The following is a 27,928-nucleotide window of genomic DNA, read 5'->3' as shown; positions in this document are numbered from 1 at the left end:
GTATCTCTAAATCTTGCATGAAAAGCCTCTATTCAGCAAATATTCCATCACACACCTAACTTCAAGCACGTGAGTAGTTCCACTCAAGTCAAGGCATGTATTTAAGTACCTTGTTCTAATCATTTTATAGAAAGCTGTGCCAGAGACAAGTTAGAAGTTGAAGATTATCTTTTCAGTTACGTAACCCTGAAAAGAGAATGGTTAAGGAATATTTTTTTTTTAAAAAGAGCAAGGCATAGATTTATCTGACGGGAAAAAAATATGCACAAACTATATTGGTGAAAATATGTCAAAAGATGGATGCACAGGTGGATACATTTCAAGAACCCTGATTTGATCTGAAGTAACAAGCAAATGGATATTTGAAGGAGGAATGACTCCCAAACTTCATGTTTTGAAGATATTCATTAAAAATTACTACAATGAACAAGCCTGTTGATTTCAAGGTAAACACTTGCTTTTTGGGCAAATAGCTTAAAGAGATGAAAGTGAAAATACCAGTTTAAGATGAATGTTTTTAAAAGAAACACACAGAACAACATCATGCACTACAGTAATCTAGTCCCAGAGTCTTCAGGGTATGTTGAAAACATTTTTGATACCAATAAGAGTAGCTATCAAACACATGACAGGCTGCACTTATAATTCCTGCACAGTGACAGTAGCAATAGCTTAAAACAAAAAATACTGAAAGGCTAGAATTCTTAGCAAAAGCAGCTTAGAGTATGTTAATATTGGCTTTCTTGACCAATAGGAAGAGGAAAATTCTGTGTCTCACTGGACAATGGAATCAGTTTGAAACAAAGACTTTAAACAGTTTTTATTAAAAGTGTGTATGTGCGCACACACATATATGAATGATTGCCTGCTAATTAAAATGTTTCAGTTACAAAGATGGTTTCAACAAAATAAAATCCTGATATTAAAGAAAAGCAAATACTTGAAAAGACACACTATGGAATTCTACATCATCTGAATAAGCCACTTTAGTGGGAGCCTTGATATGCTGTATTTATCCAGTTTCATTTATCTGTAACATGCACTGACTAAAACACTCATGTGGAGCATTCCCAAGTCATGGTTTGCCCTTTCAACCCCCCCAATTGAAAAAGACAGTTCTCTAAGAAAATACTCTCCAACATTACTGCCTTGAATAGGTCCCACGTGGCTAAGGAGGGCTGGCACCAGTTCCTCCAGAGGCTATCTGGACTAGTCTGTACGTTAGTCAGACACAAGTTCTAGAGTGTACTACCTTCCTGGCAGCATTCACAGTAGCACTGGAAAACATCTCTGGGATAGTCAGGCAAAATAATCTATTCGTATTGCAAATGAAAAAATCTTAGACTTGAGATGAATACTTCTGTGCTCCACTGTAAATACTTTAAAGACTAAGTCAAAATTAAAAATCACCCCCAATACCGAAATTGTTAAAAATGACAATAATACTGTAATATTCACTTCAGAAGACCTCTTCCCAAAATTCCAATTAAAGTTCAGAGTACCCAGTAAAGGCATGACCCAAAATTAGAGTCTGATATTGTGGAGTTCTCAGCACTTCCTGCCAGGTGCTGAGCATTCTCAAGACCACTGAAGTTAATGGCATTCAGTTTATTTCATGGGACTGAAAGGGAAGAAGGGAGAATTTGGCACAGACCAACAGATTTACATGCTACATGTTTAACCTTAGAGTGTTATTTTGTTTCTTTTGTCTTTTTGATAAAAAGGTCAAAATACCTGAGGATTAGTACCAGTCAGTCAATCATGTTTCTACTTCATCTGCAAAGAGACTAAACAAGAACCAATATTAAAGAACCAGGAAGGTACTTGAAAGAAATGGAATCAGCCAATGTTATTTTGTTCTGCAGAAACTTTGCAAAAATGTTGAACAGCCTTACCGGGTCAGCCCAATGGTTCATCTAGCCCAGTATCCAGTCTACCAACAGTGGCCAGTGCCAGATACTTCAGAGGGAATGAACAGACCAGAGAAATTATTGAGTGATCCATCCCCTATTGTTCAGTTCAAGTTTCTGGCAGTCAGATGCTTAGGGACACCCAGAGCATGGCGTTGTGTCCCTGACCATCTTGATAATTGCCCTTGATGGACCTATCCTTCTTGAACTTATCCAATTCTTTTTTTAACTCAGTTATACTTTTAGCCTTCACAGCATCCCCTAGCAATGAGTTCCACTGGTTGACTGTGCATTGTATGAAAAAGTGCATCCTTATGTTTATTTTAAGCCTACTGCCTATTAATTTCATTGGGTGACCCCTGGATCTTGGGTTACGTGTAGGAGTAAACAGTCACTTTCTCCACACCATTTATGATTTTAGAGACTTCTATCATATTCCACTTTAGTCGTCTCTTTTCTAAGATGAGCAGTACCAGTATTTCTAACCTCTCCTCATATGGAAGCTGTTCCATACCCCAGTTATTTTTGTTGCCCTTCTCTGTACTTTTTCCAATTCTAATAAGTCTTTTTTGAGATGGGGTGACCAAAATTTCACAGTATTCAAGGTGTGGGCATACCATGGATCTATATAGTGGCATTATATGTTCTGTCTTATCTATTTCCTCGTGGTTCCTAACATTGTTAGCTTTATTGACTGCTGCTGCACATAAAACAGATGTTTTGAGATAACTATCTGCTGTGACTCCAAGATCCCTTTCATGAGTGGTAACAGCTAATTTAGACCCAATCATTTTGTATGTATAGTTGGGATTGTGTTTTCCCATGTGCATTACTGTGTATTGATCAAAAAGAAAAGGAGGACTTGTGGCACCTTAGAGACTAACCAATTTATTTGAACATGAGCTTTCGTGAGCTACAGCTGTACACAAGTGAGCTGTAGCTCACGAAAGCTCATGCTCAAATAAATTGGTTAGTCTCTAAGGTGCCACAAGTCTTCCTTTTCTTTTTGCGAATACAGACTAACACGGCTGTTACTCTGAAACCTGTGTATTGATCGACACTGAATTTAATCTGCCATTTTCTTGCCCAATCACACAGCTTGAGAGACCCCTTTGTAGATCTTTGCAGTCAGCTTTTGACTCAACTATTCTGAGCAATTTTGTATCATCTGCAAACTTTACCTCTCACTGTTTACAGTAATGTTTCTTCTAAGGCAGTTTCAAGGATTGGTTACAATACACAATGAAATGTGAATGGGTCATAGATTTTTAACATTTGGCAGAAAATTATCTTAGAATTCTAACTGTGCTAAAATGGGTAAGTTTTCTGCTGGTGATAAAGTCAAGTTGAAAGACCAGACAAAAGTATGTAGATTTGATGTTTGTTCTCCTGTGTGCTTAGGAGCCCGAATCATGGACCAGGACCCCTTTGTGCTAGGTATAGTACAAACAAAACAAAAAGCATGTGCCTGCCCCGAGGAGCTTATGATTGTTAAAAGTAGATTGCTTAGAGGAAATGAAGAAAAACCTTCAGGATTCACTAACTCAGACTACAAGAGATCATTTACAGCCAGTTACATGAACTTCAGCAGTACTCATCTGCTAATTAAAGAAAGCAGATGGCAGTTCACAAAATGGTCAAATAGTAGCCATCTAATTAGGTAAATCCTTTCCCTTCAATGATAGCCAGAGATTAAATGAAAAATTTGATTTAAACAAGGTAACTTCATTCCACCTTCTTCTTTCCATAATGTCTTTGTTATAAAGCAGAGTAGAGATTAGTAGGTGAATTGCTTCTCTCTGTTTATTTTGTAATTCTATGTCTACTTTATTATTTCTTTAGACTAGGTGTCTTTGAAACACTAAATTTGCATTTATAATTCATAAACATTCTATAACTGTATATCTGGACACATGATATAGTGTAGTGTTATCTTTGTACTGTATATAAGCAATACAATGAAAGGCTCTCTGTATTTGCTATAGTCAAATCATACCAAAGAGAGATTTCTGACCAGTCTAGTCAACGGCCTTATATAGCAGCTCCGTTAGGGCAAAGGTATCATTGACAGCTTTGAACATGTTTTGTAACTTTTAGAAGTGTAGAAACTACAAAATGGAACAGGCAGAAGTCTAGAAAACCACTGTTCAAGATTTTACAGCACTTAATCTAGTCTTCTCGCTGATCACAATTCTAAGGTGTTGGATAAGACAGGAAAGAATGAAACAAGTTTAGAAGAGACTACTAAGAGGGGATATGACAGTGATCTATAAAATTATGAAGGGGGAAGGGGAGTGTTATTTTCCCTTTCCCACAATACAAAAACCAGGAATCACCCTATGAAATTAACAGGCAGCAGGTTTACCACAAACAAGAGGAAGTACTTTTACACACAACTCAAAATTAACTTTTGGATCTCATTGTCATGGGACGTGTGATGGCCAGAAGTATAACTGGGTGGGAAAAAAAAACAAAAAAACAAAACAGGTAACTAGGTAAGTTCATGGAGGATAGGTCCATTGATGGCTATTAGCTAAGATGGTCAGGGATGCAACCTCATGCTCCCAGAAGCTGGGAGGGGAAGACAGGGTTGGAACACCTCAACTGCCTTGTTCTGTACACTTCCCCTGAAGCTCTAGTACTGGCCACTGTCAGAGACAGGATACTGGGCTAGATGGACCATTAGTCTGACCCAGTACGGCAATTTTTATGTTCTTAAATTCAGACTTTTTTGGGTCCTCCATCTATCATCCTTTCAGAAAGAAAAGTGTTGAAGTTCCTTGATTTTCAAGGCAGATTGCTAAATTATCACATTTAAAAAGTTATGATCGACTGTTTTACCTGTGCAGGTGGCTCAATCATTATCCACGCAGGAAGCATCAAACTTGGGTTTAGAGGCTGAGTTCCTACACGGAAGTAAATGCCGCCACTAGTATCACAGGCCCAGATGTGCTGATTTCCACATGCCAAACTGGTCAATTTTATAGCTCCTAATGATGAAGAAAGAGACTGTTAATAATTTGGCATTATCTTTTTTAATTCAGCTAATAATCTCCACTGTAGAATTTGAAGTTTAATTTTACAGAAGTATTTCTAAAAAACTAACAGTCAGAGAAGTTATCAGTATAATCAAGAACATTTGCATACAACTCCTGCCTAACTATAAAGCAAATGGGGGGAAAATTAAGATCTCATTTACATTTCATGCATTTATTCTAGTGATTTTTTCTCATCTATCTAAAATGGCCTATTTCATGCAGTATCCTGCCATTGATCAACAACATTTTGACAGTGCATAATGTTCTATCGCTGCTGCTAGAGAACAATGCAATTCAAATGATTATCGTCAGCAGGGAGTAAGAGGCAGAAACCATATGAAATATAGTTTTTTTCTATGCTTAGAGACACAAACTTTCATGCGACCTAAAGTGAACTCTCTTCTGTAGCTAGTCATGCTTATACAATCTTAATGGTCTAGGTCTATAAATACATGTCAGCAATGAACATGGTAAATGTTACCAGAAAATGCAAAGGGTGGGTTAACATTTCAAGGTTAACATGCCTTCATTACTTGTGTTGAGTATAAAACCTATCTGAAAAGTATCTCCCTATTTGTGTCACACAACTTCCTTATTTTATAGTGGTCACAAGAAAACTCCTATCAATGCTTTAATCCTATGTAAAAACAAGCAACATGAAGGCATACAGCTCTGAAACAAGTGTGTTCCAGAGTTCTTAATTTTATTCTCTCTTTCACAACCGGATTACAAATACCCATCAAATTAAGCTGTGAAATGTCTGTGATTTACAAGGATGGGAAAGAAAGCCTATATGATACTGTAGACTGAAATGCTGTGATCTTGAGAATTCTTACTCTTTTATTCATTTACTTTTAAAAACATCCATACTATCCTTTACAGTTAACATTTGGATTTTTTTCTAGTGTTAGGAAGGCATGCATAATGTTAAGTAATGGAAGAGATGAACTAACAATGCTGTTAGGCTGTATACTGAATGCTTTGGTCAGATGCCAAATTAAAGAATCTGAGAATAAATCTCACTGGTTTATTAAATGTTCACTGTTTGGGATACCTGTTATTGGACATAATGTTCACTTGGGGGAAGTGATATCTGGCAACCAACTCTTCATAAAGCACATCACATAATAAAGTTGCATCTTCTAATCAAAGTGAAAAGTATCCCTTAAATTGTATGCGTATAGCATTTATCTGAGTACAGATACTACAAGCTTTTAGCAATACATTGTAGAAAAAAGACACTAGCTCTATACAGCTTTAACTTTTAGTTTGTTATAATGGTGAATGGATTCATTCCTATATCAAGACTATTTGGTATTTAACTGTTTTTGCTTATTGGCTCAAAGGAAAGATTTTACGGCTTATTTCTAAACTCCTTTATTTTAAAAATAATCAGAGTTCAAAATTCTATAGCAAGGAGCACAAATTTCTACAGCAGTTAGAGGTCTGACATACAGCTACAAAGTTACTATTTAAATAAAGCCTCATTACTCCTTGCAGCACAAAGTATGTCTGACAGCAATAGTTTTATGAGAGAGAAGATGGGTAAGGTAATATATTTATTGAACCAACTTCTGTTGGTGAAAAAGACAAAACTTTCAAATTCTAGAGAGCTGAAGAATAAATAAAAGATTACCTCTCCCACCTTGTGTCTCTCATTCTGGGACCAACATGGCTACAACACTACAAACAGTAATAGTTTTGTCACGTGATATCTCAGCTGTTTAAATGTTTTGATCCAAATAAGCATCAGCTCACTCAAACATGGAGTCATATGTCACTTACATGGCATTGCTGGTATTACTAACCTCGAAAGTAGAACATGACATTCCAAAATACAAACATTAGGTAAACATTTTCAGCTTTTTTTTCCCTCCCCTCTTATTGCTTTTACCTTAGGGAAAGGTCATGCTAACCACCATTCATCCACAAAAGAGGACAGAGGTATCTCTATGCGTGATTCAGATACATTGTTTATTGTTGAATTGTAAAGGTCATTCTACTGTATTTAGAAACCTTGACACTGATAGTGTAAACCTTAATCAAAACAATTTACCAGATACTATTCTACAGTACATAGTATAGGGACTGGAGAAAGGTGAAACTGACATAATACAAAATATTTCAGCATTTATTCTGGGAACATGCTCATCCAATTCCAAAGTCTGCATCTCTTTTTACAACAGTTACATGAATGTTTCAAGACAGTTTACCACTTTTAAAACTTTTCCAGGAATAAAATTTGTCATTAAGATTTGACAATAATTATTTTATTATAGTTATTAAGTTTCTTGGGCCACAATGTAACAAGCTAAAGACCTGATTCAATAAATCACTGCATGTGGATGCATTACTGTGCCTGCACAGAGCCCCACTGACTGCAGAGATGGACCTGAATACATTAAATTGAAGGACTGTGTCCCAAAATGGTAACAAGATGATGTAAGATGTTTTATTGCACCAATCAGCTACGGTCAATGATTTTTTTGCCTTTTCCCCCTCCCAATGGATAAATGATCTGTAACAGAATCATTTACGGGGGGGGGAGGGATAGCTCAGTGGTTTGAGCGTTGGCCTGCTAAACCCAGGGTTGTGAGTTCAATCCTTGAGGGGGCCATTTAGGGATCTGGGGCAAAAATTGGGGATTGGTCCTGCTTTGAGCAGGGGGTTGGACTAGATGACCTCCTGAGGTCCCTTCCAACCCTGATATTCTATGATTCTATGATTCATTTCTTAATCCAGTGGTCACCAACCGGTCGATCACGATCGACTGGCCGATCCTAGAGGATCTCCCAGTCGATCACGATCTCTGGTGGTGTAGTGGGGCTGCCGCTAAGGCAGGCTCTCTGCCTGCCAGCCAGCCCCACACCACATCACTCCTAGAAGTGGCCAGTGTGGCCCCACAGGCAGGGGTACAGGGGTCTCCCTCCACATGCTGCCCCTTTCTGCAAGCACTGCCCCTTCAGCTCCCACTGGCTGGGAATGGGGAGCTGCGGCCATGCAGAGCTGTGGGGGTGGTGCTTGCGGAGAGGGGCAACACACAGAGCCACATGCCCCCCGTCCCTTTCCCACAGGGGCTGCAGGGGGACGTTGGCCCCTTCCGGGAGTGGCGTGGGGCCAGGGTAGGCAGGGTGCCTGCCTTGGCTGAGCTATGCTGCATTGCCAACTGGTAGCTGCCGGAGGTAAGTGCTGCCCGGTGGGAGGCCATACCCCAGGCCCTCCCGGAGCCAGCACCCCGAACCCTTGCCCCAGCCCAGAGCCAGCACCCCGTATCCCCTCCTGCACCCCAACCCCCTGCCCCAGCCCTGACGCCCTCCAAGAGCCAGCACCCTGTATCCCCTCCTGCACCCCAACACTCTGCCCCAGCCCAGAGTTCCCTCCTACATCCAAACTCCCTCCCAGAGCTTTCATCCCACACTCTCCCCTGCACCCCAAACCCCACCCCAAGCTCAGCCCAGAGCCCCCTCCCACACTGCAAACCCCTCAGTCCTAGGCCAGAGCTCGCACCCTCTCCCAAACCTCAACCCTCTACCTGAGCTCGGTGAAAGTGAGTGAGGGTATGGGAGAGCAAGCGACGGAGAGGAGGGGATGGAGTGAGCGGGGCGGGGCTTTGGAGAAGGGGTGGGGTAGATCTTGGGTTGCCCTTAAATTCAGAAAGTGATCTTGGGCTTAAAAAGTTTGGAGACCACTGTCTTAATCCTTAAACCGTATGTCAACTATTCGGGAATTTTGTTTATAGAAATCAATACTAGAAGGTATTTATGGTGATTTGAGTCAGTTAACGCACATATAGTGCATTACAACTATTGTAAGATACACTACAATAACATCTATAATTCACTGTAAAGATATAACTAATCAAATTTCTATGCAGCCACCAATGTATGTCAAGAAAGAAAAATACCAGTTTAAATACTCCTGACCCATCATGAGAATTCCTGTAGTCTTTTCAGGAGTTTACATATTGTAGCAATGACTGAAATGACTCCCAGCTCATAAGCCAATTTACATTTTACTGTCTATTCTCTAGCCCTCTCCCTGCTCACTGGCTCCCAAAGACAGGTTGCTCATGCTAGAGAATTATTTGCTTAGTATAGTCTGGAGTCTTCTACTACAAACCTCCCTGATCCCCCACCACCACCACCACATGATTTACATCTAATATGTCATTCAAGTCCTGGATATCTGAGAAGTGAGAAACGTACCAAAACAGATCAAGTGCAGCGTGGGCTACTGTATGTAGCAACAGAGTGGGACTGAGGAGACCTAAGTTCTATTCCAAGCTCTGCTCCAAGTCTGCTGGGTGATCTTGGGCAAGTTACTTCACCACTGTGTCTCAGTTTCCCTTTCTGTAAAGGGAGGATAGTGATACTTACCCCTCCTTTGTAAAGTGCTTGACATTTACTGACGGAAAAGCTATAACAGCTAGATATTAACCATGAAATTGAAATATCATCACCTAGACTGCTAGAAAATAATAATCATGACTACAAAAGTGGTCCAAGACCTGCTAGGCAAGTGAGGGAGCCTGTTAGTGACCTCACTCATGAACCAGTGAATGTGCAACAGCTTGAGAGGCATTCAAATTTAAGACATCTTGGCAGCTGGGAGCCAGTCCAATTTAAAAAAAAAAAAAGGGTCATATTCCAGGCTGAAAACTTGAAGCTTTAAAAACGTGGATAATGTTTTTTCTGTACATAACTTATGACTGATTTTTTTTAATATGAAGATTAATAATGTTAACTGTTTATATAATTATGTTATAGAAAATGAAGTCTGCTGCTTATGCTTGCCTAGCTTAAAGCCAGCTGAACCAATTTTGATCCAACTTTAAAAAAATTCAGCTTTGATCTTATGCCAAATGCAGAAAATTTCGTCCCAAAGGAAATGTGAAGTTAAGAGCCAATTTGGAAGTGATGTTAGAAAGGACTTCATTCAATTATGTCACTTTTGAATGAATCAATTCACTTGTCTCCAGGAGACTTGCATACAATATAGCGTGGCAGCTAATGAACAGTGCACAACATTAAAGACTTTAGGACAGGAAGTAAAGACATAGCCAACTGAGAGAGACTATCAAAGAAATATACATGTAGAATAAATTGGCTAAACTGCTAAGCAGCCAGGATACCCCATTGCTTATGGAGAGTGTCATATTGGGAGAATGTTTTAATGACCACAAGCAGTCAAGGACTAGGATTTTATGTCTTATCCAACCAAAGACAGCAACTTCAGCAGCACCACATTCCCCCAATGCCATGCTGAGGCATAAGTTCAGTATCAACTTGAACAGAAGAACATCACCAACTGAATCACTAGTGCTGCTTTCTGAAACAGGTTTCCTTGAAGGATTCCCACCCAAGTACTGACTGCTTTGCCTGATAAAAACAAAACAAAAAAATACCCTTTACAAAATACCATCAAGTGAACAATGAACACTTAATACTACCTTCATAGCAAAAGGCTATCTAAAAGCATGCCAGCTATTGGAAAACCCTGGGATTTTTTCTGACATTTGATAAAGTTGGAAAATTTTACATCTTTACTAATACAGCAGTTATTTTCAGGTGTTATTAAATTCAATAAATCTTAAAATTTAAATTGGTATTTGCAAAGCCAATGAAAAATGCAGCAGAATATTTTTTAAAAACCTAAAAAGAAAAGGAGTACTTGCGGCACCACGAAAGCTTATGCTCAAATAAATTGGTTAGTCTCTAAGGTGCCACAAGTACTCCTTTTCTTTTTGCGGATACAGACTAACACGGCTGCTACTCTGAAACCTTTATAAAACCTGTTTGCTTAAAAATAAGTTGAGTCTTTTCGCTTACCACAAAAAGCCATACCTAGCTGAGAAAGGTCCAGTTTTGTCCAGTGCATCCCAGCTGGGCAACTTGGCGAAAGTGTTCTGATAAAGATCTGTCCTTGTTTATCCAAACCCCATATGGCATCCTGGCAGGCTGAATAACACACCATTTCAGCATCAGGCGGTAGCTGAACTGAAGAAGGATGGAACTGAGGATTCTGATCACTGACACAAAACAGATCCTTGTTGCTTTGGCATAGCCACAGAAAGCTTCCTATGGAGAGAACGTGTGTGTTATTGTTAAAATCACTCCTAATCTACTCTCTAATACTTACATAGTTGCTTCACTCTGTTTTTAAATGCGCTCTGCACTTAATGGTAAACTATCAGTCTTCTGAAACGTATTCTTCGGTCAAGATTTTCTAACCTAAATTCCTAGATTTAGGCATCTAAAATAAGTGGCCTGATTTTCAGAAGTTTTGAGTATTTAACACTTTGAGAGTAAAAATTAGTGTTTTTACATATCCACACCCACACCCCTGCGACCACTTCTTTCTGTCATCCTACATTGCTTGCAATCTCTTCTCCCAAATTCAATTGCTGCTTTGGTTTTTCCCCTGTATGATATTAGCACTTGTTCAAAACCAGACACTCCTGCCTAAGCAAAAGTTGCTAAACAGGCCTATCCTAAACAAAGGAATGTGTGTGTGTTTACCTCAATTTACATATAAGTAGTAAACAGGTCCTCAAGATAGCAGGAGGAGGAGGAGAAGGCAGGAAACAGAATAATTTGCATTTTAGTGAACAAGTGGGAGACCAAAGAGCACAAAACCTCCTTCACCACCAGACTGCATGTTGCCTTCCTCACTGTTTGGATAAACTTTACTTTGAGGGGTAACCTTCAGAATAATCCACTTCAAAGGTTCATTGGACTATAGAAGAAAGTGGCAGAAAACCAAGTTCTTTCTTTCACCCAAGACAACAAAGGTGCACTTTTGGGCCTCTGGGAGTGCTCCTGACCAAGGAGTGGATCAGTCACCATCTTGCTGGAAGACTGTGGGCGAAGGAGGCCATCTTAAACAAAGCCTTGAACGAAAACATGCTAGGTTAAATTTTAGACGCATGTTTTCATTTTTATTTGCTGGTAACGATTCTATCTCATACATGAATACACTTAAAATCCTACCTTCTTTCATTAATAAACTTGCTTTATTTTAAATCTAAACCAATCCAGTGCTTTATTTAAACTGAAGTGTTTGGTAACTCCAGTTAAAGCAGAAAACTCTTGAATATTGACTCCTTAAAGGGACAATGGACCTTAATATCCCTCTGACTGTTCCAGGACAGGGCTGGACATTTCAGAACTTATGTTTCTGGGAAAAGTTGGGACTGGGGAATCACTATGCCAATTGTTAACCAAGGCTGGTGGAAGCCAGTGGAAATCTGTGGTATTGCAGATAGGTTCTAGGATGGGCCTCCATCCTCCATTTTTCTTTTGGGTTAAGAAGTAATGGGAGTAAAAACCCTTCCTCATGTTGTGGAGGAACTTGTTCCACAGCACCTACGTGTAGAAGACAGTTTACTTGTTAGAAGGTGCCCATGAAAAGGGTCCCTGAACAGGGACGAGGAGGGAGGGAAGTAAAAGGAATCAAGTAGCCTGTGTGTATGATTTCTAGGGTTCACTTGTCAGTGATGATGGAAGACCACGTTGAGTAAAAGGGAGTCAGACAATCCCTGATGTGGAAGATGGATGGTGTCATCAGCTCTGTAGAGTGGGAAGTTCATTCAGATCCTTGACCAAGCCCTCAAATTTGTTGCTTTGAGTATAAGATTAAGTAACCGAACTGGTAAGCTAAAACTATGCTAGTAAACAATTTTAACGCTAAGTGAGCTAACTTCATGACACTTCTGGGAACGCCATCTCAGGACGGTTGAAAAAGAACCGAGGAGGTCAGGTTGTGTGCACGCTAGATGAGGTGCCAATGGTGCTGCGAGACAGGGATCGTGCATGCTGAAATTCTCCAGTCAAAGGCACTGAGACGCACCAACACCTGAAGTGGAGTACCTCTGGGCATCACTTGAAAAACACAAACAAACAAACCAACCAACCAATTTGGACCATGGCAGTTTTCTGCTTGATATACAGTAAACTGCAAATTACAGCTTACTTAGTCTACTGGTGGCTGATCATGAATGGCGGAAACTGAGGCAAATACAGATAAGGCCTTAAGCACCTTAAATATTTCAGAAGTGTTTCCTTAACATGAATCCACCCACCTGCCTAACAATATATTGGACAGATTACTTTCAAAATGTATGCAACTAAGGGAAGGTTTATATGTTTTTTAGAGAAGTTACATTTATGCTTTAAAAATAAAATAGAATAATAGTTTTTTTCAGTCCCAGAGACAAAGAGGAAAGATGTGGTTAAGGCACTGGACCTAGAATCAGGAAATCTGGAGTTCCATTCCCAGTTCTAAACACAGGATCTTGATTGATTTGGGGCAAGTTATTCTCTCTCTCTCTCTGTTTCTCCTTCTCTAAAATGGAGATATTTCTTTTTCTCACAGGAGTGGTGGTGAGGCTCAGTTTATATCAGAGATGCTGTGGTGAAAAGTATATAAATAAAATACTTTTAAGAAACCACCTTATTTTATTTTTATGCCATGCTGCAGTCTTCCAGTGATGATGATGGCAAAAACTGAAGGGGGTGTCAGTTCACTCGCTGGAGAGTGTTACTGACTCCAATAACCTAATAGGTTAGGCTACCTAGCCTCTTTCCCGCTAACTGGGTGGTGCTGCTTTAAATGAATCGACTTCCCTAGCACCAAAGAGTCATCATTAGCAGCAAGTGTACAGATTAGAAACCCAATATAGAATATGGTACTGAGGGCCAAAATTAGCATAAGAACAAATATGGTAAAATCCAAATGGTTGATGAGAAAATGTGAATTACTAAATTTCTCCCATCTTCATCCATTAAAGCACCTCAATGGGATTTGTGGATTCATCTTGTACTACAGCAATGTATGGAAAGCGTCTAGCATATTGTGGCACCACAGGACATAATAAATAAATAGGTCAGTACAAAATCTCGAGTCCTCAAATTGAGTTTTGCTACCAAAGCCTCCACTCTCCCTACCTCCCTGCCAATCTTTGGTGGTAGACCTACTTATCCCACCAACTCCTTAGCATCTATGCACACCACATCCATTACAGTAATATTTTTTTCCCTCCACATTTAGTGGCTCAGCACCCCTCCAAATGAGGGATATATAATTTCAAAAAGACACTAAACACTTTATTCCTTGCATGAGCCAGTAAGGATGCTCAAAAAGCAGCACACCTTATTCAAGGCCATTCCACTGCAGTCCCACCATGATTTATCTCCAATAACTTAGACAGAAGGAAATTCTAGCTTGTTCCAAAAATATGGGATTTCTGCACACCGATAGACAAAAACTCTGGATTAGTTCTGCATTATGGAACCTGTTAGTACCATTTCAGCTATCAACTCTAATGCATGAAGTCAGTTTAATTATGGTATAAGCTTATATTGAAGATTCACTAACCTTCTTTAGTTGGAGCTGAGGAAGCTAACACAAAAGCCCATTTTGTGGCAGAAACAGTACCTCGAGGCACAATATTATTCCAATATGTTCCTGAAAAAGAGAGCAAAACAATCACCGCCATGAATCACACACTTTGCAACTTAAATGTTATGACAAAGTCTTTTGTTAGAAATATTTTTTAAAAGTTCTGAGGATTTCTGTTATAATCAACTATTAAATTTATTTGTTCTAATCAATATCTGATATTGCTGTGGCCAAAACACATTATAAAACCAAATGACTATTTATTAAGATTGATTTCCCACCAGTTCATGCTCATAGGTTTGAGAGACTTTTCTTGTTTAAAAAAAACGCACACACACCATTTTTCATTAAGTGCATTTATGTCACTAGACAGTTTGTTACATTATCATGGATGAACACCAAATCAGCACATAGATGAAGAAGTCATTGCAACAGGGATCAGGTTCAGGTTGATGTTTCAGGTTCAATGTTGAAACATTTGGCAACTGTTTATATTTGTGAATTACACCACGTAGTAACGAAATCTGAAGTCCAAAATAGAACTAAAATCTAGTGCAAAGATTGTATCTGCTGCTTCTCAGCCCTGTTTGGAGGTTCCCCTTTGTTGCAAGCTTACATGAAATGATCCGTTAGAGGTCACCTTTTGTTCTAAGCACTAGCAGCAGTTTTGACCCAATACTTACAGCTGAAGGTTGTGCTGACTCTTCAGCAAAATACTTTGTTTAGATTTACCAAGGTCACATAGACAAAAGTGAGGAGGATGTTCTTTCCCATCAAATGCCAAGTTTGTTACTTGCAACCTTCTGCCCTTCCAGGGATACACAACTATAATTAACTTTACATGATCGGCAAGGCTAAGATTTAGTCATGGGTATTTTTAGTAAAAGTCATGGACAGGTCACGAGCAAAACACAAAAATTCACGGCCCGTGACCTGTCCATGATTTTTACTATAAACACCTATGACTAAATCGCTGCTCCTACGGCTCCACTGCTCTAGGGGACCCTTGCTCCGGCGGCAGGGGCTGACTGCCCCCAGCGGCCCACTGCTCAGGCGCTCCCTGGGGCCAACCACCCAGGGCTGTCCGAGCAGCAGCCAGTGCAGCTCACCCCAGGGCTGCTCCAACAGCGGCTGACGTGGCTGGACCTGGGGCCAGCTACTCAGGTGGCCCTGGGGTCAGCTGCACTGGATGTTGCGCAAGTCACAAAGGCTGCGGAAAGTCGTGGAATGTGTGAATTCCATGACCTCTGTGCCAGAATCACAGCCTTAGTGATCAGCAATGCCAGTCATTTATTAGTCTTGTGAAATGCAAAAGCCAGTATGTTGCCCATTCCCACTTAAATGACAAAAACAATGTTAACTTCTTGCGCTTATGGCCAAATCTCACCTAAACTGAACTGACTGGGTACCATCCACAAACTGAAAGTTCTGCAGAGCGAACAAGTCACACTTCTCATTGGGAAGACATTCTTTTTTTTATTAGACAAATACAATTCCATACAGATGTTTCCTCTTTAAAGTTGGTATAAAATATTAGTAACCCAACAAGTAAAGCATATCTAAAAGAAAAACATCTGCACAACCTGCAGAGATCTCTTCAGATGGCTTAGATGTCAACCAATAAGCTTTCCAGCATCAGTTTTCTGCAAGTCTTTTCTTATGCCTGTTTAAATACATGTCAAGCACTTCTATCTAGTTTAGTGCTTTAGGAATCATGAAAGCTACTCTTAAATCTTAATCACACACACACACACACACACACACACAGAGGGAAGGAACAGGAGTATTTTTTGACAGATTCGCTGTGTAAATACTGGGTACAGTACTACATAATCCTTCACATCATCTAATGAGAGAGAATCCTAAAGGAGTGGCTAATCTGGCATCACTTGGCTACTATGCTAATATGCTGCTATCAAGCGGCCATCAGGTAAACTTTTTTGGTAGAATAAGACGACAGTTTCTATACCCAAGTTTAGTCATATAGCTTTAGGAACATCTCTCTCAAAAGGACAGAGAAAGAATACAGCTCTAAGCAGCCTCCAACAAGTCTAGAGACATCCTTTTGAGAATTACTTTACTGTTTGATCAGGACTCTTCACCTGGTTCCTTCAAAGAGGGAAAGTCTACTTAGAGCAGTACATTGACAGAACAAATCAGAATGGCTTGAAGACACAGCTGAAAATGCACCTAGACCTGCAGATGAAGCCAGGACTGCATGAAATGAGAGCACAAAGGTTAGAGGCTTCTGGCAGTAGACCAAATCAGTCGTGAGCTACAACATTCATCAGCCAGGCTAAAGTCATTAACTGTCTTGTCTTAGTTGTCTTGTCTCAGCATGTTCTCTCATCGAATCATAAGTAAAATCTATTGCTCAGTTTCCTAGACACATTTCCCAAAGTGATCACTATATTATTATTATTACTTGTATACAGCACCATATATAGGTAACATAGTACCTAGTAGCCCTAGTTATGGACCAAAACTCCATTGTGCTAGGTGCTGTAGTGCATGATATCAATATGTAACTCTCTTTAATTCAAGATATGGGTGCATGCACTGAAAGAAGCAGTATGTTTGTGGAAAGCATAACAAGCTTGAGCAACAGGCTCCCAAACTTGCCTTCCTCACAGTACTACTTTTAAAAGGGCAATTACTCACACCAAATGTTAAGACAGCATCCCTCATTACTGTCTGCATCCCCACTCTAGTTTAAGGAAAGGAAGCTTTTGCAACTTGCTCTTTAATTTGCTGTGGCTGAATTTTACCATGGGTAGGCTAGGGGAATGGTAAGGGGTGCAGAGTGGATGTGCTAGTTAGTTTCTTTGATTTTTAAAAAAACCCAACAGGTGTAAAAATGCACCAACCTATTAGACTTCCCTTTGCTACATGGAACTCGTTTTTGCCTGAAGAGATCCAGACCCCACTACTGTTGACTCCAAGAAGGCTTGGCTGACATTGAAGCTGCTGTGACCAAAATGCCATTCGAAGTTTCTCCGCCACCTTCTCTACTGGAGCCTGGGCCGCTGTTGCCACTGTGTGGGTAGCATGGATTATCGTCTGGAAGAGGCTGCATTGGTCAAACACGACGTAATCTGTAATGCTTACCTGGAAAAAAAATGTTCTGGATAATCAGTTAAACTAGTGATGAGTTACAGGACCTTCCATAAAAAGCATGGCAAACTATATATGTTGCACAGGTGATGCATGGGGGGAAGTGCCCATATTTTCCCCTTAGCCCTGCTTCCTCCCCTGCAGAGGAACATGCCGGACAAGAGCAGTGACTTAAGGCACTCTATGACGGTCGATGAGTTTGCCCACATAGGCTGCGTAAAGGGAGGGCAGGGGGCAGCTCCCGTTGACTCACCACACAATCCACGTGGGGAAACTGACCAGCAGGCACAGAGCGCCTGGTGTTGGTGCTCACTCACTTCCGCCTCAGCACCCATGGGGGGCAAGGAGGAATGTTTTGGGGAGGGGGAGAAGCCAGGTGTTCTCTGCTAGCAGGTAAGCTTCCCCCTCATGATCAGTGTATGGGGAGGGCAAGAAAGCAGTGACCCAGGAGAGCCAGGCAGCTGAACTGCTTCCCAACCATCTGTGCAGTGTACAGCCCAGTTGAGTGACAGAGTGAATTACTCTTGGGGGGAATTGGAATTCTGCACCTGGCTCAGCTGCTGGTGGCCGGGAGGAAAGAAGGGAGAGAAGAGAAACAGGACTTCCTCTTCCCCTGGAGCAGCTGGCAGCAGGTCAGATTCACCCCAAGAAACCTCCCCGGCTGCAGGAAGCTCCGCAACCCTTCCCCGGTTCCTGTCCCTATCACTCCTCAGGCAAGGGGGCAGGGAAGGGGTCACTGTCTGGGGAGCTGCCCCCCACATCTGCCCAACCCCTTTGCATTCAGACCCCTCCATGCACACACACCCAGAACTTCCTCCACTGAGCCCCACATTGTGTAAAGAGTTATCACTTTGGATGGGCTATCACCAGCAGGAGAGTGAATTTGTGTGGGGGGGTGGAGGGTGAGAAAACCTGGATTTGTCCTGGAAATCACTTTAGATAAGCTATTACCAGCAGGACAGTGGGGTGGGAATAGGTATTGTTTCATATTCTCTGTGTATATATAAAGCCTGCTGCAGTTTCCACGATATGCATCTGAAGAAGTGAGCTGTAGCTCACGAAAGCTTATGCTCTAATAAATTGGTTAGTCTCTAAGGTGCCACAAGTCCTCCTTTTCTTTTTGCGAATACAGACTAACACGGCTGTTACTCTGATCCCACACACTTGAATCCCTACCCCATCTAGCCTCACCCTCCACACCTGGATCCCCCATGGAGGCCCACCCCCATACTCACCTGGATCCCCCACCAAGCCTCACTCCCCCACACCTTGCCGCCCCAAATATAGACGTCAAACTATGCTTATGATAAAAAGATGCCTCATCTGCCTTCTGCATAGGGTTCAGGAGTATCAGAAACAACGTTCCTGAGTGAACCTCCAGAACCTCTCTACTGAGTAAGTGGAGGAAAAAACAAGCTTGATTCCTCTTGAGTTTTGATGGATTTAAGTTTTAGGAGCCTTGATTACAAACCAGAATCACATAACAGATAACAGCTTCCTATATAAATAAAACAAAAAAACAACTCACCAAAAACAAACACCTGCCCAAAATTTCTTAGTATTTTTATCTATTTCAAGTACTGCAGAACTCTGCTGCACCTGAAGTCCCCTCATCTGGGGAATGGTCAGAGAGGAAAAAAAGAATCTCTCCTCTGAAATTGTCCTGGAGCCTGGCATATAGTCTTGGATCTTCATATAGCTTCATTTAGCTTCCCCAGAGGAAGACTATCCATGTGACTCACGTGAGCTGTTTGAATTCATGTTAATGGTTTTCAGCAACTGCTCCCTAGGGGCCCTCACCTTATACGGTTAATTGCCCAAGCTCCATTATAAGCAACTAAATATAACCATACTTTGGAGCATTCCAAAAAAGGAGGCAATTCCTGCTTTTATGGGAATGTGCATGAAGGTAAGACAACTTACTGATTAAATTAGATGTCATCTCAAAATCATGTTGTCCATGCTGCTCCAATATAAGATTCCATATACATACAAAAAGAAAAGGAGTACTTGTGGCACCTTAGAGACTAACCAATTTATTTGAGCATGAGCTTTCGTGAGCTACAGCTCACTTCATCGGATGCATACCGTGGAAACTACAGTAGACATTATATACACACAGAGACCATGAAACAATACCCCCTCCCACCCCACTGCTCTGCTGGTAATAGCTTATCTAAAGTGATCATCAAGTTGGGCCATTTCCAGCACAAATCCAGGTTTTCTCACCCTCCGCCCCCCCCCACCCCCACCCCACACACAAACTCACTCTCCTGCTGGTAATAGCCCATCCAAAGTGACCACTCTCTTCACAATGTGTATGATAATCAAGGTTGGTCATTTCCAGCACAACCTGGATTTGTGCTGGAAATGACCCACCTTGATTATCATACACATTGTGAAGAGAGTGGTCACTTTGGATGGGCTATTACCAGCAGGAGAGTGAGTGTGTGTGTGTGTGGGGGCGGAGGGTGAGAAAACCTGGATTTGTGCTGGAAATGGCCCAACTTGATGATCACTTTAGATAAGCTATTACCAGCAGAACAGTGGGGTGGGAGGGGGTATTGTTTCATGGTCTCTGTGTGTATATAATGTCTACTGCAGTTTCCACGGTATGCATCCGATGAAGTGAGCTGTAGCTCACGAAAGCTCATGCTCAAATAAATTGGTTAGTCTCTAAGGTGCCACAAGTACTCCTTTTCTTTTTGCAAAGACAGACTAACACGGCTGTTACTCTGAAACCTGTCATATACATACAGGGGAAGATATTTTTGACTAAATCACTCAGGAAAGACAGGCGGAGGAGTGGACAATCCGCCTCCTCCAGAGATGATCGGGGGAACAAAGACCCAGGAACATAAGTAAGGATGTAAACAACATGATCAGGGATTCTATACTGATTCCCGAGAATTAGCCCAGTAAGAATTGTTTTTGTCATCATTTTCCCTCACAGGCTCTGTGGCTGAAGAAAGCAGCCCTGTGTGCTTTGGAAATAGTTGGATTAGGTGAAAGAAGCCTCCTTGCCTTTTTTTTTTTTTTTTTTTTTTAATTTGGCTAAAGGAAACTGTCCTGTCACTGTTTTAATTTTCCTCTGGCTGATACTGGAATGTTTTTAACTCCTTTCAGGGACAAGATTTAAAAGGGGCCTCAGCACCCACAGCCTGGTGGTTCCATTACATGTGTATTAATAATGCTTGTAAGCCTCCAAGCAATTATTTCTTGATATTTTTAGGTCGGGATCCCTGCAAGAAAACATCACAATGATGGAACGGTGGACTTTACTGAAAGCTGAATAAGGAGTACATACTTGCCACCAATGGTCATCATCTCCTTGTGGTTTCTTTGAAACCACACCAGTTCTGAACCACAGATTTCCATGTATGTCCAAAGCCCATAACGTCTGTTGGTCTCCAAGAGTAATACACACTGGTTCCAAAGCTTGCATTTCACTGCAAATGCAAAAGACATTTTAAAATACATAACACATTAAAACCTTCCTTAAAACCTTCAAATTGAATATGAAACTAGAGTGGAAAAGAAGTTCTTCATATGGTACTACCAACGTGTAAATTAAAACACATGTCTTTGAACACATCTCCAAGTTATCCAGTAACAAACTTTATTATACTTTGTTTCTCTCTATTGTGACTAGAACATCGAGAGCACGGACAGCATAATCTTGAACTGGTTATGACTATACAATAAAGGACAGAAGTTGACCTTGATTACAAAAGCCTCCTGTATGAAACAATCACACGTCTAAGCTCTGAGAAAACTGATCACTATAAACAGTATTTTTAAAAATCAAAAGTTAAAGTTGGCAATCCTATTCTGATAGTCACTTCCAATCTGCCTTCGAGAATAGCTCAGAAATCTCAATTTGCATTGATTTGAATGGTCCTAAAAGTCTGAGAACACGCAGGATACCTGATTTATAAGTCAGTCTTGTGTATTTACATAAAAGACATTCAACTTTCTTCAATGTAATAATTGGATGCAAATTGTAGATTTGAACATTAGTCCCCCCCCTTCAAATCTTTAAAAAAAATCAATTACAAAGGTCATCTTAAAGTCTAATGTTAAAGTAATTACCTATTGGGAAAGAAATGGCATTGATTTATGCAAGAATGGACACATTTCCCTACATTTTACAATATAATACAGGATGTAACTACTCTCTGGATCAGAAAGGCATAACAAACTGGTCTGTTGCTGATAAAGCTAAAAAGCAGGAATTCTGGTGAAAATAGATACAGAAGTAAAATATACTACTACCCAGTGTATCTGAGGTGAATTTGGGGGTAAAATATCCAGTGCAACTTCTAGTCTTGTAAGTGACTGACTGACAAAGTCAACTGTAAACATATACATGTACTCTTGAAAAATAAATTATTAAATATTTAGAGAGCCAATTTAAATAATGGGAGCACCATTATTGCACAAATGAATGAACTAAACAGTATTTAGTATTAAAAAAGGCCTATTTCATTAATTCCCTGTTTTCCCTCCCATACACGCTTCTGTTAAACATCCCCCACTCACCACCAATAAATGTCTTCCAAGTAGTGTCCTTTTTTGCCCACTGACTGATTAAAGTGTGACGTAACAAGATGCACTGATAAGAGTAACATAAGGATTACAATTTGGATGCAAAATGCTTTATAAGCAAGAGATGAGTGGTTCAATTACCATAAGATGAAATACCCAGGAACGAAAGCAACCTTTTCTGTCATTCTGATTAAACACTGCCCAATTACCTGACAATATCACACTTCCATTGTTCTCCTTCAGGACAGAAGCTGCTCACTCCCTCTCGATAGAGAAGCACCCGCTGCTCAGTCAGTGCCCACACGACATTGTTTCTGGATGTAACTTGAGATAGCGGATACATGCAATCAACCTTTACTGCTCTGGCACATGGACGATCCACACTCAAGCCTGGAAACAAAACAAAGAAGAGAAGGAGTAATTAAGTTGTGTTGTCAAATCAGGTAAGTTAGAGTATAAAGGGAAAAATTCAACAAGCATGTTAACATTTCTTGTATATTCACTTTACTGTACTCTCCATTGACTATTAAGATTTAGTGTAGAAAAGTTCAGTTTATACTTTGTTAACAAAGAAAACATTGTACATCAAGCTAGAATATTTAACTCAAACATTTTCAGTTTAGTAACTTCATGGAGAGCCCACCATTCTCATTCTGCAGTTTCCTCTCCTTCCCTCCTCCAAGAAGCAGAATCAGGAATCTCCATTTATAAGATGGTCATCAATAAACAGACTAGAAGTGACTTGAAATGATTCAACAGGTGAAAGATCTTGTAATATCAAAAGACGTTAGACAATTATTGTACACATTTAGACATCCATTCTTTCAGATTGCATACCTTCCTGACCAGAACTATACACAAATTTGATTTTCATGTCTGTGAGGGAAAGACTCAAGAGAGAACTAGCTTTTTCTCAAGTTCTCAGGCTTCTGAAGCAAGAGGTAGCTGATTGACTATCAGTCTAGGGGATACCAAAAAGGAAGTTATAGTAGTCAGCTTCTAACTTTGGGGCACAAGTTCCCAGTGCAACTGTTAGATGGGATGATTCTCACTCTACAATTACTGTCTTTCTTCTTGGTTGCTTTGTGTTAAAAGAGAGAGACACTGAAGGATTTACTTTAGCATCTAAGTCTATCTATGAAATCCACAAATGATAGAATGCAAGCTGTTGTCGTTAAAGCACCATCCAGCAGGAAAGGAAAATACTCATTAAAAATTCCACATAGCTCTCAGTGTATGGAACCGAACTCATTCGCTACCATCACTATCACTGCTGAATAGTAGTGCATGGTCCTGGGCAAGTTGTTTGATTTTGCTGACTAGTCAACCCCATTAACAATTTAATTTAAAAGGAGGATATCCTTGAAAATATGCTGGATATTTAAGTTTCCTCTAGTAGAGCAATTACAAAGAATTTATATATATTTAATTTTTTATTACACATACAGATTAGATATACATGAAAAAAAATTGAACAAAGAATATGATCAATTTTAAGTGCAAGATAAGGCAGAATTGTGATAGCCATTTGGAAATCCTGTCATTCCGGCCCCTAACCCGGGCTTCCATGACTCTGCCCTCTTCTGGTTCCCCTCCTAACTCTCAAATAACTTCTTCAGAGTGTCCTTTTGAGGGCCCTCGTCCCCACTCCAACTTTCTGTGGTTGTTCCACAGGACTCTGTCCTTGTTCTCCCTCTTCTCCCCGTCTACGCAGAGATGGGTTGTAATCTCATGTGTAAACAGAAATTCAGCCACCATCTCTCTATTCCAAGCCTGTCGTCTTATGTCCAAATTAAAATACAGGCCTCTTTCTGACCTCTCCCGTGGATTTCTAGCCACCAGCTCAAGCTCAATACGGCTAAAATAGAGCTCTTAGTCGTCTCCCTATTGCAAAAAGCCCCCTCTCAATCTCTGTGGACAAGCCCATAACCTGCAGGTCACCTTCATCTTGAACCTCCCTCTAGGTCCTCAAATTCAGGCGGTGTCTAAATCTTGCTATTCTCTCTGTATAGGGCCCTTCCTTTCCATCCACACAACTAGAACTCTTGCCCAGGGTCTCATCATCACATCTTGATTACAATATCCTTATCTCTGAGCTTGACAATGCAGTCTTACCCAACTCATATCCATTCAGAATGCTGCTGCAAAGATCATTTTCCTAGGCCATCATTTTGACCATTTCACCCTTCTCTTTGCATCCCTCTACCGGTTCCCCTTTCTCTATCAAATCAAACAAACGCCTTGTCTTTAATTTCAAAGACCTGGACAGCCTATCCACATCCTCCCTATTCTCTCTCATTTACTACTGAGAGGTCATCTCCCACCTCCGATCAGCCCATCATGCCAAACGCCACCACCCACTCATTAAATTTTCAAACATCTGCATGCTTTCTTCCTTGCTCTCTCACATGCTTAGGAGAAGCTCCCCGCAAAACATTTGTAAAACCACCTCACTACTTACATTCACAACCGTGCTTAAAACCCGCCTTTACTTTGATGTCTACAAAAAGCCTGGCAATGGTTAAGGTGCTAGACCCCAGCCTATCATACTGACCAACACAGTGTCACATTGTTGCTTTGTTGTCCTGTCTGTCTGTCTCCATCTATTATCTCACCTTATATTCAGGTTATAAAATACTGAGGGCAGGGACTGGTTTTTTTTGTTCTGTATTTGTACAGCACCTAGCACAATGGGGTGCTGGCCCACGATTTGGGCTAGTTGCTATGGTAATACAAACAATCTTTCTCTGGCTTGTATTATAACATCTCATAATTGCTTCCCAAGATAAAGGATTTCTCTGCCATGAATAAGTAACAGTTTTATTCTGGATTTGGAGCATGGTTTAAACCAGATCATGATGATTTGACAGATTTACACACTTCTGATTTTCATTTACAAAAACTGTAAGGCAACAGTTTAAATACCTGTTTGCAGATACAGATCTCCATTAGTTCTGATAATCCAGGCAGTGTCATCACTTAAAGCTACGAATACTGTCTGAGGTAAAGCCTCATACCAGTGGCGCTTTCCTTTTATGGTTACTTTTCCACAGGCAAATGCTTTGTTAGTTTTCTGTTCAATCTTCCAGAGAAGAGCTCCTGTATAAAAATGAATGGTGAGTGATACCAAATATTGATTGTAACTTTATAGACAGCTGGTCTACTGTACACACAACAAAATGATTAACAGAAAAGATTAATGCCAGCCAAGTTAACAGGAAAATGCAAGATTTAGCACATCTTTATTAATCTTACATAACATTACATTTTAAAAATGTTTTAAAGGGAGACAGTTACCAGCTTTACAGAGAGTTGCTGAACCATATATATATTGCCACAGACTACATCTTACTGAAAAATGTTTTTAACTCATTCATTCTCTAGTCGTGGTTATTTTCAAAATATCAAACAAACATTATCCAGTGCCAAATGAAAAATATTAAAAGGCCAAATTTACAGATGGCCCAATGCTAGCTTCTGAAACACACCTGCTACTTCTACAGATGTACACATACACACACACAGTCATACCATAACTAATCCTGTGACAAATCACAGTTGTCAGGTTAAAAAAAATTCATATGCAGCACAAGGCAAATTTCTGTAACATATATATTCTCTATTAGCTCATTAGCAGTAGTAAGGTTAAAGTTTATAATCTCTGTAGGTCAGCCACTGGTGAGTGACAGTCAAATACTTGAACAGGTGTGACATTCCACAGAGCAGAGGTCAGGGCTGCAAGCAGACAGAATTTACAGATGCAATTTCAGGGGCTAGTTTTCAAAATCTGGCCCAAACTTTGCTTTGTAAACAGTCCTATCATAAAAAGGTAACAGAGCAGTGTAATTGAATTCAAAATCTAAGTATGTCATGCTCATGAGTTCAAATGGCAATCAGTGCAGCATACAGATACATTAATAGCCTTTGCACAGAACAGAAAAGTACAATACCCAGAAATGCATTATTTGATTCTGGTTTTCTCCTCTGGTCTGTTTACATATTCTTATAAATGCTATCATATCCCCATCAGGGTTCAGTCACTGACCATATGTGACAATTTAACAAGAAACTGAAGAAGTACCTCTTCCTATCCTTTAGACAGGGCAGTAAGGTCATCAGCCACTTTAAGTGGCAAGAGACAGGAAGAGAAATCATGCTATAGTAGGAGACTAGAATGAGACAATGGTTGAGAAACCTGCTTACAATCATGCCAACACTGGAGCCATCTGGAAAGGTGAACAGGGTACAAGTCCACATCCAAAACCTGTTAACCACGCCCCTGCCTTTCATTCCCAGCCAACCAAAAAAAAAAAATTTTAAAAAGTCAGTCAAAATCTAAGAATGTGTACGCTGGGGGAGGGTTGGAGACAGGATGGAGAGAGAAGTGGGGGGTGGAAAGTTCACTTTATATCAAAGCTACATTTTAATTAGAAAGTCTTCTTTAGGAGTAGGCATTTTTCTAATAAAACATGATGTTTTGTTCAGAAAATAACCTCATATTATATAGTTAAATTGTGAAATAATCTTGAATAAAAAGGTTCAATAATGCATCAGCGATAGAATTAAAACTGCTCAACAAACAAACTCATATTCTGCTATTTTGAGAACAGCCATTTATGCTAGAAAACAGTACTTTAATATTCCAGGAATGCAGTCACATGAGCCAAGATTGTCTTTTAAAAGTTGTTAAAAAGCTGTTTGTGCAAGTGAATTAGGGAACTCAGTCCAGGTGTATTTCGTAAAACAAGTCAGATTACAGACAGCAGAGCAATCCTCACTGACTACTATAAACACGGACACACAAAGTACTGAGATGAGAGGGAATACACACCACATGTAGTTATACAAAAAAGAGCTTAATTTGCACAAATTTATACATTTTAATTTTAAAGGTTAACAAAAAAGTGAAATGCAGTTTAACCAACCTGAAGGTGAGACTGCCACCTGCTGGACAGCATCTTCAAACTTTTGCCACCGCAGACCTGCACTAGGTAAAGCACTACAGAAGAGACTACCTTTGTAGTCCAGGCACCAAATATACTTTTCTGAGACAACCAGGCTGAGTATTCCATAGCCAGGGCCAGAATATCCCATCCAGCTTTCTGCAAACTAAAAACTGGAGAGTCAGAACAATGTCAGGTATCTTCAATTATACAAGAAACAGTCTTACACACATCATACAAACATAAAAACAGCAGAAGTATTTTTTAAGAATCAGAATGTAAACATTAAATTACACCGAAAGAATAAACGCCTTTGATAAAACAATCTTATCACCAGCCAGTTGATCGAGTACTTAGTGCTACATGTTGCTACCTGTATTTAGGAATAACTCATGACAGCTGGGATCTTGAGTCTCACCAAAAAATAAATTAAACAAAACCCCACACTATCATCCTCTTCCCTAGGGCAGTCCAAAATCCATCAATATCACCCTGTTAACTGATAGAAGCAAATAAATTACTTATGTAAACAGCAACACCAAAATGGAATATGCAAAAGCTTTCCAATCCTCACTAATGTTTTAATGATCATTTAACACAGGGGAAAATGGCCCTTTTAGAATACATGCTTCTGAGTGAGGAGAGAGGATAAATTGCCTGCTTTGACACCCTTGGGTCCCTCTGCTATACAAAATAAATAAATATAACTCAAAGCTTGTTAATGGAATATTATGGATTTTACAGCCTATATTACCAAGCTTGAGTCCTGTATAATAACTAGCTCCACAGCCTGTACATCAACTAAAATACTGAAGTGCATTTCAAAACATTGCAGAAGATGAGGTTTACCCCTCCAGATTCTGAAATTCACAGCCTTCTTTCACTATTTACAGAGTGTATCACTTAAGGGAAATGAACACAGCTACATTTTTATTTAGTTTGCAGAGTATTATTTGGGACATCAAGTCAAAAATTA

General features: G+C 40.1%; 1 protein-coding gene across 5 annotated transcripts in view; it reads right to left on the bottom strand.

The window, feature by feature from the left end:
* Window positions 1-27,928, bottom strand: part of TECPR2 (tectonin beta-propeller repeat containing 2) — a 72,846-nt gene that overhangs the window by 15,185 nt on the left and 29,733 nt on the right. For 3 of the 5 annotated variants that reach the window (XM_073349691.1, XM_073349690.1, XM_073349695.1), the window contains 8 exons: window positions 26,935-27,118; window positions 24,935-25,108; window positions 22,219-22,399; window positions 20,769-20,910; window positions 17,215-17,455; window positions 14,324-14,413; window positions 10,777-11,025; window positions 4,752-4,900 (listed from right to left, as the gene is read on the bottom strand). In XM_073349691.1, coding sequence (XP_073205792.1) covers window positions 4,752-4,900; window positions 10,777-11,025; window positions 14,324-14,413; window positions 17,215-17,455; window positions 20,769-20,910; window positions 22,219-22,399; window positions 24,935-25,108; window positions 26,935-27,118 — 1,410 coding nt within the window. Of the gene's footprint in view, window positions 1-1,734; window positions 1,788-4,751; window positions 4,901-10,776; window positions 11,026-14,323; window positions 14,414-17,214; window positions 17,456-20,768; window positions 20,911-22,218; window positions 22,400-24,934; window positions 25,109-26,934; window positions 27,119-27,928 lie in introns of all 5 variants that reach the window. The other 2 variants (XM_073349694.1, XM_073349692.1) reach the window with 2 other exon arrangements.

This window comes from Lepidochelys kempii, chromosome 6 (genome assembly GCF_965140265.1).
Source record: "Lepidochelys kempii isolate rLepKem1 chromosome 6, rLepKem1.hap2, whole genome shotgun sequence".
Taxonomy (NCBI): Eukaryota; Metazoa; Chordata; order Testudines; family Cheloniidae; genus Lepidochelys; species Lepidochelys kempii.
Note: the sequence above shows the minus strand (reverse complement) of the source record. Positions and strands in the feature narration are given on the sequence as shown.